The sequence below is a fragment of the Henckelia pumila genome, chromosome 2, assembly GCF_033568475.1.
Source record: "Henckelia pumila isolate YLH828 chromosome 2, ASM3356847v2, whole genome shotgun sequence".
Taxonomy (NCBI): Eukaryota; Viridiplantae; Streptophyta; class Magnoliopsida; order Lamiales; family Gesneriaceae; genus Henckelia; species Henckelia pumila.
In genome coordinates this window covers 121400550-121413583 of record NC_133121.1, presented here as the reverse complement: position 1 = coordinate 121413583, position 13034 = coordinate 121400550, and the positions used below count along the sequence as shown (strand labels likewise).

Below are 13034 nucleotides of genomic sequence, written 5' to 3'. Positions count from 1 at the left end.
ATACTTAGAATAACCACCTTGGTCAAATTAATGGATGAACAAAAATTTCTCTCACTACTTATAACTATCATTTTCAATTTTATTTTTCAATTTAAAAATGAAAAAAAAAAGTTCATTATTTTTTATACGTAATATAAATTATTTATGCACGCGAATTTTTGCGTGCGTAGATTACTAGTTTGGATTAATGAAAAACCAAATTTTCACTTTTAAATAAATTATAGATATATATATACATACATATACACACATATAATTATCATCTCATCAGGATGAATTCTATATGACTAATGACTGTGTTTACTTAGTGTAATTAGATTACATTTGGATAAATAATAATAGAACTATTAAAATGATTTTAAAGGACGTGGAATAACGATGGATAATCAATAAGATATTTACTTTGAGTTATTAATTTTGAGATTGAAATAATAAATAATGATGGACGAATTACAGTTTTATCCTCCACCTATGATAAATAATCTTATGTTTAATTTTGTATTCATATAATTTGGTTTGGATTAATTTTGTTGAATATTGTAACTTATTATTGATTCAAATGTGAGTCATTTTCACTTATCAAAATTATTGGGTATAAAAATATATATGTATTTTTTAAAAAATAGATAAAATTGATAAATCGAATTATAAAAAAAATGAAGAGAAATTGGGAGAAAAAACAAAAGAATTAAAGGAGGGTATATTAGGATTTCTGTGAATTTTTTTCCACAAATATTGTTCATGATATGTTATGACTTATGTAATTAAGGATGAAAAATCCCATGAAATCAAGGTATAATGACGGCCTTGAAATTTGAGGAAAATTTGTTTTTTGTACGTAAATTAAACAATGGATGAGACTTAATTAATATCAAGTCTAACAACACACCCTATATATATTCTATAACTTGAACTTCCCTTTCACTTGAGCAAAACGCTAATAGGTCTCAAACATTCATTCATTCTCCTCCAAAAATACTATTTGCTACGGTTAAACTAAAACCGTAGCCAATAATACCGAAAAATAAAAATATATTATGTGTTTCTGACTCATGTGGAATGTGGTCTCCTTCGGAGTTAATCCTTTAAAAAATAAAAACATATTAAAATGGCTATGGTTTAAATATTCCGTTGCAAATTGGGGGGCAAAGGTTTTTATAAAACTGTTGTCAATATTGCAACGGATCGGAATTATAAACTGTCATATAAACCATCGCTTTTAGCAACGGTTTAAGTCAACAATTGCCATACTATGCAACGATTTAGTCAATTTTTAACGTGACATTGATTTAACACAAATACAATGTTAACATGCCAAAAATAGGGAAATATGTGATTAAAACTGAATTTGATAATATAGATCAGAATCGAAAAAAAGAACATATATGCAGAAGCCGTCAGTATTATTTAATTTTAACCTAAGCTCCTGTATGTATTCATGAGTGGCTATCCTTCTTGCTTGTAGTTTTAGCAAGTTTATGATGCAGTTTGCTAAATTAAATATATAGGGCGTTGATTTCATTTCTAGATTATTTTATTCGCACATGCAAAACATATTCGTAATTAAAAATGATGCCATAATATTTCTTTTTTTTTTTTACGAGTACTTATCTTTTTCCTAATTTACAGCTCAGCAAGTACACTTTTATACACACATATTATGGCGATTGTGTGTATGATGTGTGTCTATATATATATATATATATATATATATATATATCTTACTTTTCTTGAAGATAAGAATTGAGCGATAATTTTAAGTCTAATATAAATTATATAATATTGGTACATTTCCAACGCTAAGTGATTATATGCGGCCTCATCGCATGCATTAATATTCAAATATTTAGTACTCAATGTGCATCGAATTATGGCGATTGTGAGTTTAATCATCATTAAAAAAAAGTGACTATATCACCTATATACAACATTTTAGTGGGTTGTCAAATAACTTTGACATCTAGAACATTATTATTAATCTAAAAACGATTTTTGTTTGAATTAAATTGAATTTTAAGAAGAAAAAAAAACTCATAAATTTCCGGCTGAAAAAGAACGTTGCATATGATTTTCCTGGTGAAGCATGGACACAAAATTGAAAATGAATGTGGAAGGAAAGGTTATGGCCAGTGTTGGATTCAGGATGTAAGATTTGGGAGGGTTGCATGTTAAGTGACGGCAATGTGCGGCATCCTCACGTAGATCCGTGCCTGATTTTGGCATTTGTAATTAAGAGAAGAAAATTTTCATAAATGGAGAAAATGAGGTGATTGAGTTTTGGGAGGGATTTTCAAATAGATAACTGCATTTTTTATTTTATATATTATTTACACTTTTTTTTCATTTTCAAGTCTTGTTACCATTAATTTTCAATTTTAGTCTTATAACTTGTATAATATTTTCATTTTTTATCCTTTAAATTTGTTTGCATTCATTTTCGGTCACAAAATGACCGATAAACACAATAGACCTAGAGTAAAAAAAAGATCAAAAATAAAAATAACATACAAGTTAAAAAACCCCAAAATGAAAACAGTGCACAGTCATGAGACTACAAATTAAATTCATCGTAAAAGGACTAAAAATTAAAAAAAAACATGCAAATTACAGGATTGAAAATATAAATTCATCATTAGTATGATCAAAAATGAAAAATAGAAATAATAGGACAAAAAATGTAGTCTGACGGTTGAAGATTAACAAAAAAACTATCCAAACGGTGTAATGAAGGGGTCAAGGATAATTTAGAGAGTGTTTGCAATAGATTGTGATTTTGTTGAAGTGATTAATTTATAAATTATAAAAAAGTTAAGAAAAATCAAAAGTTGGTAGTGTTTGTAAACAAATGTGAAAATCTAAAAATCAAAGTTGGGTAATGTTTGATAAATAATCGATTAGAGTGATTTTAGCAATGACCTTCTTATTAGAATCACTTTTGGATAATCATAATCATCACATGACTAGCTTTTGGATTTCAATTAAGTTAAGCATAAACTAACACATAATCTAGATTTAAAAAACACACAAAAATAATTTTTTTAAGCCAAAAGCTAACAATCAATTTTTTTTAGTGATTGCAAACACTCCCTTAGAAATATGAAAATTATAACAATAGATTTCACTCCTCACTCCACACTTCACAGTTATAGATTTCACTCCACACTTCACAGTTATATAACTTATATCCAACCGTGATCAACTTTCAATTTGAAAATTGAGTTTCTGTGGTGTAATTCAAATATTCAATACACTGGGAGGATGATCATTTAAAAAAAAAAAAAAAAGGTTTGTTAAGGATTAATTTGTTAAGATTAGATAAGCAAAATTACATTATAGCCATAAATTGTATTTCGCCATGTTAATTATATGAGAGTTATATTTCAAAGTTCACGTCAAAATACCTGATTGATAATGTTTCTCTAGCATTCTCTTGCATTATTAAATACTAATATTTCGCTGCACGCATTGCGTGCTCGTACATTTTGTTTTTTTAACGAAAAAAATAAATAATAAATTTTAAAATTAAAAAATAATAAAAATATAACGTTTTTCTAAATAAATATTCACAAAATATATATATATATCTTATAAAGTGAGTGTCATTTTTGTAAAAAATAATATCAAAGGGCACAAAGTGAGTTTTTAATGGCTAGAAAAGAGGAAACCGTATAAAATGACTATTTTGCCCAATAATTTTGGTTTTTTATTGAAAATTAAGTTAGGAGATAATGATAATTTCAAATAAAGTTTGTTAATTAAAGGGTCTCTACTTTAATAATATAGTAAGTAAGATATATAATAATAGATAATACAAATATTGCATAGTGTGACACGCGTTACATTTTTCTTTAATCTTTTTGTAAATATTATATATATAGTATGAAAGTGAGATGAAAAATTTTAAATCAATCAATGATTAGGGATATAATCAATTACTATTTCAATGCTCGTTAGTATAAGCTAATTTGAACTTAACATGGTGTAAATAGAGATATCAATTTGGGTGGGTTTGGGTCGGGTTGATGCAAATACTATTTAAAAAGTTTTCAACTAAAACCCGACCCGAACTAACACGGAATTGGTCCATCCGAACTCAGCTAACCCAACTAACCCGATCAACTCGATTTTTTTTTTATTTTTTAATTTAATTTAAAAATCACAATAATAATAGTAATATTTAATTTAAAAACATAATAACAAAATCTAAGCTTATATATATTACAATAATTTGTTTTCAAACGTATAATATATAAAAATATATCCAAATTTTCTTAATTTTACATAATAAAAAAAATTCGTGTCATCTCGGGTTGGGTTGACCCGAGCCTGATTAATTTTTTCGGGTTAGCTTTTGGGTCCAACCCGATTCGAGCCGAACCAAAAACCAACAATCCTAACCCGATATATATAATATAGAGATTCTTATAATAAATTAATATTATAGGACAAACTACGAACTATTAATTTGAAAATTAAGAAACGTGCAAAACACATGATTATCTACACAATATAATTTTTAAGTTGAAGTGTTGCCATAGTACTACCTCGTCTAGCTAGCTACTATAAATACTGGAATGTTTGTTCTCACCAGAAAACAACAAAATACTAAGCTAGAAAAGTATTCAATATTTAAAAAATAATAATAAATATGAAGGTTTTTATCTTGGCTTTGGCAATTGTTGTTCTTCTTTGTAGTGTACCAGCGACCGATGCCGCAATTCGAAGCTACACTTTTGTGGTATGTTCAAATTTTGTTAGAATTGAATATCAAATAATTAGTAGTAATTAATCTATTTTTCATCTGTTGAATTTGATGTTTATTATGAGATTTATTTATATAATTTTCATGCATATATATGATTCATTTATGAATATGCAGCTTGAAGATACAGTGTACACGAAGCTTTGCGAGAACAGGACCATTTTGACAATAAACGGACAGTCACCAGGGCCGACTATTGTTGCAAGAAAAGGAGATTTAGTCACCGTTGATCTTATTAATCGTGCTAATCATAATATAACCATCCACTGGTATATTAATTAACATTTTAATTTCTCTAAATTAACTTTAAATATTTGTTAATTAACTATATATAGTAATATATAGGGAACACAAGTTCTGAAACGGCAAGATTTTTAGGCTCTAAATACTTATACACAAAAAAAAAAAAAATTATATACTACTTAATTAATTACTAAGGCATTTAAAAACTTGGGAGATTTTTAAAAATATAGGAGATTCGAACAAATTCAATATGATAGTTTTGATTTTTGCCAATTAAATTAATATCATATTTTATAAATACTATTTTCTTTTTAGCTCACAATTTCGTTCATTCAAATCACTACATACACTAGGGCGATCCGATCCGATCCATCTCGCTGACTTGTTTTGAGTTGTGTACAAAAAGTAAACTATTCCACCATTCAAACAAATTAATATTCTTTGCTCGATAATGCTTGAATATTTTTGAACTAGGCATGGAGTGAAAATGCCAAGATATCCTTGGTGGGATGGCCCCGAATACGTTGCTCAATGTCCCATTAAACCTGGCGAAAGATTCAAGTACAATATTGTGCTCTCCGACGAAGAAGGTACCTTGTGGTGGCACGCACACAATGACTGGTCGCGCGCAACCGTCTACGGCGCACTCATAATATTACCGGAGGAGGGACACAGCTATCCCTTCCCTAAACCCACCGACGAATTCTCCGTTTTAATCGGTACATATTTTAACATCCATAATATATATATGTTAATATAACACGATTTATTCGATCATTACTAAAGGTTGGAAGATTTTGCATGCGTTTTAAGGGGAGTGGTGGAAAGCTGATATACAAAAGGTTATGGAGGACTTTCTTGCAAATGGAGGAGACCCAATTAATTCTGATGCTTTCCTTCTTAATGGTCAACCAGGCGATCTATATAATTGTTCTAAACAAGGTTTGTAATAAAAATATATAATTAATTACTTCTCTAGATCTGTAATTACTTAAGAGAATTATATAATTAATTCAGCTGCGCATGCAAATTAATTAGATACGTTCAAAGTGACGGTGGAATTCGGAAAAACATACTTATTCCGTCTGGTGAATTCAATAATGAACAACATCATGTTCTTCAAAATCGCAAACCATAACATAACCGTGGTGGGATCAGACGCGAGCTACACCAAGCATTTAAACAGCGATTACATAACAATCTCCCCCGGCCAAACCATAGATTTCTTGCTACATGCCAACCAAATACCTAGTCACTATTACATGGCTGCCCGTGTGTACGCCAGTGCTGGGATTTTCGACCAGAGCATAACCACAGGAATCATTGAATACGCCGGAAACTACACCCCTCCGACGAATATGACGGTTCCCGACTTTTTCGCCTTCGACGACACCAATGCATCGGTGGCCTTCACAAACCAGCTCAAAAGCTTGAACGACAAAAAACACCCCGTCGACGTTCCTCAAACCGTCGACAAAAAACTATTCTTCACGCTTTCGGTGAACACACGCAATTGCAGCGACTGCGTCGGGCCCGACGGAGACCGACTTCTGGCGAGTGTGAACAACATAACGTTGTTGCTGCCGCGCATATCGATTCTTGATGCTTATTACTACAAAATACAAGGAGTTTACACACCAGACTTCCCTGAATCTCCGTTGTATACGTTCAATTATACAGGGCCGATTACTCCTAATCTGGAGGATCCTCAAAACGGGACTCGTGTTCTTGTTCTTGAATATAACACTAACGTGGAACTAGTGTTCCAAGGGACTAATATCACCGGAGGGATTGATCATCCTATGCACTTACATGGGCATAGTTTTTATGTTGTCGGGTCGGACATAGGGAACTATGACCCAGACATACATCCCAAGAAATACAACCTCAAAGACCCTCCATTGATGGAGACAATTGCTGTTCCAAGAAATGGTTGGACCGCGATACGATTCAAGGCAAATAATCCAGGTACTACTTAATTAAACGATTTTTTATAGCATATATATATAACATTTTTTATTTCATTTTTGAGATGTATATTATATATATATATTTGATATTGCAGGAGTTTGGTTCATGCACTGCCATTTTGAGAGACATGTAAGCTGGGGAATGGGAATGACATTCATAACTAAAGACGGGAAAGGCGGAAAAGCTCGGATGGCTCCACCACCTCCGGATATGCCTAAGTGCACTTGATAATTAAGGGAAACTTGTGAATTAATCATTCAAACATGGATGATTTTGCTATTTCGTTTTATGTATGTTTTGTCCGGTTGTTTCAAATTGTACTATAAAATGTAATTGTGGATGAATAAAACATTTGTTTCATGTTTATTAAAGATATTAAATATCACGATCAAGCTAATTAATAAGGGTACTTGTAAGTTGTATTAATTAAGTACTCACCCCCTTAAATTTGCTCCAATTACAAACACTTGCTTACAAAAGATTTTCTTGATATATTTTAGGAGAATCAATCTCTTTCTATATATATATTCACGTATTTTTTGTTGCCCATCAGCACATATATGTACAAATTGGTTCATACAAATTTGAGGGGACCAAAAAAATATATATATAGTAAAACATTCCAACAATTATTGGTGTTGACTTAAGATAAACCAAGTTAAATTGAGAACTAAAATATTGGTTGGATTCAAAGGAATGAATTATTACTAAGCCTAGTGGTACTTTATTCAATCAATATTGATTTAACTGTCACACACATACACACACATATACATATATAATAGAATTAATAGAGCTAAAGTCTTTCTGATAATAAACAATATAAGACGCTTAATTTGTTGATACTCTAATTTATATTAAACCAACAGAAAATAACTCGTCCATAATGTATATATGAATCTACCTTATAAGAGACCTGAAAATTTTTGGCCCTCTTTAAAAATTTATAATGTCCTTCGCATGGGATAAATTTCTTTAATTAATTAGTGATGGTTTCTTTAATTAAAGATCCCATACTTTATAACAATGTTTTCATTACCGCGCCGGTGATCGAACTGGTCTAAATTGAAAAAACGGTCCAATCGGTTGGAAAGTTTTAACCGAACGGTCGGACCGGAAAACCGTTTATATAATATAATATAATTAATAATATATTTTAAATTTTAAAAACCTAAAAGATGTATATATAAATAAAAAATATATATATTTATCCTAGTTTGAAAAATAAATAACGATATAAATATATTCAAATATTAAGTATAGTTATATATATTTTTAAAAATAAATTAATTAATTAAAAAAACTCAAATAATACTAAAATAATATTTTTAATGATGTACCAATTCCAAATAATCATGTATATATATAATAAAATATTAAATAAGGTTTTAAAATTTTTTTAAAAAAAAACTAATTTTTCAAAAAAAAATAAAAAAATTTGAAATACCGGTTGAACCGGTCTTGACAGGTTCGACCGGTTTTGATCGGTTCTGAGCGGTTCAACCGTTAAAATGATTTTTGAGAGTGTTCCGGACAGGACCAATGACCGGTTCCGGTCCGATCCAGTTTGAAAACACTGCTTTATAATTAATTCATCACATACTCAATTTGAGTTTATTATCCATAATTTTAATCATCATATATATACACTAAAATTATGGTTACATCCAATAAACTGAGGATTTTGATACGATATTCAAGAAAATAAATTTCATGTTAATATATTCGATAATAAAGGTCAAAAATAAAAATATAGATATAGTTGGGGTGCAATAATTAATAGCGATCAAACCACGGTGTAATTGGAATGCTATGCACTTTGAGTTGAACCATTAATATAATTATAATTTTTGGTAAAGCGGCAAGCGATCGGTCATGCAAATAATACTAATACAATACTTTTACGGCATTAATGTCCCCAATATACAACCTGCTGTATAAAATCGTCTAGCCGTACGTAAGTAACAAAAACGAAGGTCTTTTATTTCTTAGCATTTATGTTACATTTATAAATTGAGGGGGAAAATCTTGCAAAACTCAAAAAAATAACCATTATATAATACTTGTACACAAGCTCTAATGCCGAAACTAAATAGGTCGATTGAAAAACACAGCATCCGCGTACATCTTCAACCTAGCTATATAATGAATTAATCAACACTTGGGCATATCGGGAGGTGGTGGCAACATTTTCGCATTCCTCCCTTTTCCATTTTTAACAATAAATGTCATCCCCATTCCCCAGCTTACATGACGTTCGAAATGGCAATGCATGAACCAAACTCCTACAAATTATCCAATACATATTATATGCATCATCAATATAATTAATATTTGATCAGGATGAATTTATATAGTAAGTAATTATTATATACCTGGATTATTCGCCCTGAATCGTATCGCGGTCCAGCCGTTCACCGGAACCGCGATAGTTTCCATCAACGGAGGGTCGACAAGATTATAGTTCAAAGGATCCGTGCTTTTGTTGAAGTTCCCCAATCCCGATCCCACCACGTAAAAGCTGTATCCATGTAAGTGCATGGGATGATCAATACCCGCAACCGTGTTTGTTCCTTGAAACACAAGCTCCACCGTGGAATCATATTCAAGAACATTCACAGCTGTTCCATTCTCAGGAGTCCACAACAGCTGAGGAACAAACTGCTGCGTGTAGTTGTACGGGAAAGGCGGATTATCGGGGAAATCGGTCTCGTACACGCCACTGATGCGGTTGTAATAAGCCTGAAGGATGTCCGTTTTCGGCAACTGCAAGGTTATGTTATTCACACTCGCCAAGAACCGGTCGCCGTTCGGCCCCAGACACGAATCGTTCGCGCAAGGCGCTGTGTTGATCGAAAGAGTGAAGAATAATATGTCGGTCACGTTCAAAGGGACGTCGACGGGGTACTTTTTGTTAGCTAAACTTCTGAGCTGTCTCGTGAAGTTGATGGATGCGGACGTGTCGTTGAACCGGAAAAGCGTCGGAAGCACCGGTGTCGATGGCGGGGTGTAGTTTCCGACGTATTCTACGATCCCAGTGGTGGTGGTATTGTCGAAATTTCCGGCGCTAGCATAAACTCGAGAAGCCATGTAATAGTGGCTAGGTGTTTGGTTGGCATGTAGCAAGAAATCTATGGTTTGGCCAGGGGAGATTGTGATGTAATCGCTGTTTATCGGCTTCGTGTAGCTCGCGTCTGATCCGACCACGGTTATATTATGGTTGGCGATTTTGAAGAACATGATGTTGTTCATTACAGCATTCACCAGTCGTACTAAATATGTCTTGCCATGTTCCACTTGCAACTTGAAGGTATCTGCATTTACAGTTTAATTAATATATGGTTAGTTTGCTACATTAGTTAAATTTTAAGGCAAGCTTATGCTATATTTATTGAAGTACATCGAATCTTTAATTATGTGATAAAATAGACATATGATTATAAGTCTATATATATATGTTTACAAACCTTGTCTTGAGCACGGGTACAAGTCGCCCGGCTGGCCGTTTATAAGAAAAGCATCGGAAATATTCGGGTCGCTTCCGGTTCGTAGAAATTCCTCCATAACTTCCTGAACATCACTTTTCCACCAATCTCCTGTACGTATCCACAACCTCAATACGTTCAGTGATCACTTGCAACCGGAAAAAAAAAATGGCGAAAAACCCGAAAAATATTGATTAAAAAGATTATATATATATTCATAACGTGCCTAGTAGAATGGGGACTTCGGCATGAGGCTTTGGGAATGGATAATGGTCTCTCTTTTCTGGTAATATCACCAATGCACCGTATACCGTCGCACGTGACCACTCGCTGTGTGCGTGCCACCATAGAGTACCTTCCTCGTCGGAGAGCACGACGTTTTGCCTGAACCTTGTGCCGGGACTGATGGGACATTGAGTCACAAACTCGGGGCCATCTGCCCAGGGATATCTCGGCATTTTCACCCCATGCCTGATCCAGATAATATTTGAATTGATGTATGCTATAATGATTTGAATATATATTTCTGCATGTATTATATATGAGCTAAGTGTAAAATATATACGGATGACATTTCATACCAGTGAATGGTGATATTATGATTAGCACGATTATATACGTCAACAATGACTAAATCTCCTTTTCTTGCATAAATGGTTGGCCCTGGAAATTGTCCATTTATGGTCAAAATGGTCTTGTTGGTGCAAAGCCTGGAGTACGATGTGTTTTGAAGCTGCAAAATTAAATTAATCACGTACATTTTGAATCATTCGATACTTAATTAATTAGCTTAAAAAAAACATATTAATTGTAGACATTTTAATAGCGTTTCTAATAGATTATTAATCACCTCGAATTTGTAACGGCGAACCGCGGCATCGCCTTGTTGTATGATACAAAGAAGAACAATGACATTGAAATACAAGAGAAAGATCCTCATCTTCAAACACCTTCTTTCGGAATAAATTAATGTAAGTTTGATTATTCTTCAATCGAGTAAATTATCTTGTTCCAGTTGGTGTTCATGGTCTAGTATTTATATGGATATTTGGTACTTCAAATCGATCAACAATGGCTGCGGCTTGTTCACTTTTTTTATTTCAAAACATCTTTAACGTGCCCAATTATTATGAATACATAAACAAATTAAATTGGCCGGGGACATTATATTTATATTTTTTAACAAGAAAATACAAAAGCTAGAGATAATAACGATATTCGATATATGATTATATAAATGTGAAAAAACGAAAGCCACCGTACCTAATAAAATGAATGAAACATGTGACATAAAAAAGGAGACTGGTGGTCCCTGAAACTTTAATTAGCATAAAATAAAAATACCAAGTGTTTTGCTATGACTGACAAATATAATTTAATGGGCTATTTACTGAGGTTATCTAGTCATGTGAATGATTACCTACTATGTTTTAAATATTGAATTATTCATAATGCATGTTAGCCAGACATGCGTAATCATTTAAATTCGCCGGGATTTTTTTTTTTTAATTCAGTTCTCAATTCGAGATCTTATCTCAAATTTAGGACTTTTATAACAGATGAACTATTAGATATTATGGACAATTTTTTTTAATTTATAGTGATTAATAAGAAAAAGCAAAAATGCTTTAAAAATACTTTTTCGATTCTAATTATATGGTCCACGTTTTTCTTCTTTATTTGTTCCAAATATATAGTCATATAGCATATTTAGTAATATTTTTTTACACTCTTTTACTAATATACCTCTATTAACTACACCTTTAAAATTGTGCAATCATTTTTTTAATACATTAAATAGAGATAAAAATTTAAAATAAAAAGTTTGTATAAAATTTGTTTTTTCAATAATTTTTTTGAATCTTTGTGAAAAAAAATTTAGAACTATATAATCGGACGGAGAGAATAATTGTCATAAATATCAAATTAATACTGTGCTGGCCATATTTTATAAATTCTTTACTTTTGGGTAGAAAACTGTAAAAACAATTTACCTAAAAAGTTGTATCCAGGTTAGGTGCAGAGAATCATTCATTGGCTGAGATTTCAAAGGTTAACTTTAAAGTTTGCAATTATTCAAAATTTATGGTTCCAGCTCTTAGCAGCCACAATATAATATTTAATTTGTATTTTTTGGACGGGACTTTAATTTGGCCGTTTTCTTTGATGTGTTATTAATTAACTAATCCTGTCACCATCTCTAATTCATTCTAAAATATATTCAATATATCGAACAATATTTATATGTCCAGTTAAAAAATTCATGTGTACTATTCTAAATCAAATATTAATTCGGCTTTTTATCGATTTCATATTTAAATCTAAGTTATAAACCTTTTTTATTTTTTATTGGAAAAGAATATCGAAATGTCTAAATACCGCATATATCTTACCGAAAACAATGTATATACCAAAAATTTTGGTACGGTACAAAATTTTCGATATCGGTATCAGTATACGTTTTTGAAAAGTTAGGTACCGAATAACATTCATATTTTTTAAATAATTAATTAATATACATATAATTAAATATTAATTAAGTCGGTATAGACGATATAAATTTATGGTAAAAA

General features: G+C 31.4%; 2 protein-coding genes across 2 annotated transcripts; one reads left to right on the top strand and one right to left on the bottom strand.

Annotated features, from left to right (window-relative positions):
- The first annotated feature begins 4648 nt into the window (after window positions 1-4648).
- On the top strand, window positions 4649-7264 carry LOC140884206 (laccase-14-like). Its single transcript, XM_073290887.1, has 6 exons — window positions 4649-4738; window positions 4880-5031; window positions 5480-5724; window positions 5819-5947; window positions 6044-6973; window positions 7071-7264. Exons 1-6 carry the CDS (start codon window positions 4649-4651, stop codon window positions 7202-7204), a joined length of 1680 nt encoding a protein of 559 aa, XP_073146988.1. The 3' UTR covers window positions 7205-7264.
- Window positions 7265-8934: 1670 nt separating this feature from the next.
- Window positions 8935-11473, bottom strand: LOC140884205 (laccase-14-like). The gene is made up of 6 exons (XM_073290885.1): window positions 11312-11473; window positions 11043-11194; window positions 10688-10932; window positions 10444-10572; window positions 9352-10290; window positions 8935-9261 (listed from the first exon to the last, which is right to left on the bottom strand). Exons 1-6 carry the CDS (start codon window positions 11399-11401, stop codon window positions 9131-9133), a joined length of 1686 nt encoding a protein of 561 aa, XP_073146986.1. The 5' UTR covers window positions 11402-11473; the 3' UTR covers window positions 8935-9130.
- Between the last annotated feature and the right edge of the window lie 1561 nt (window positions 11474-13034).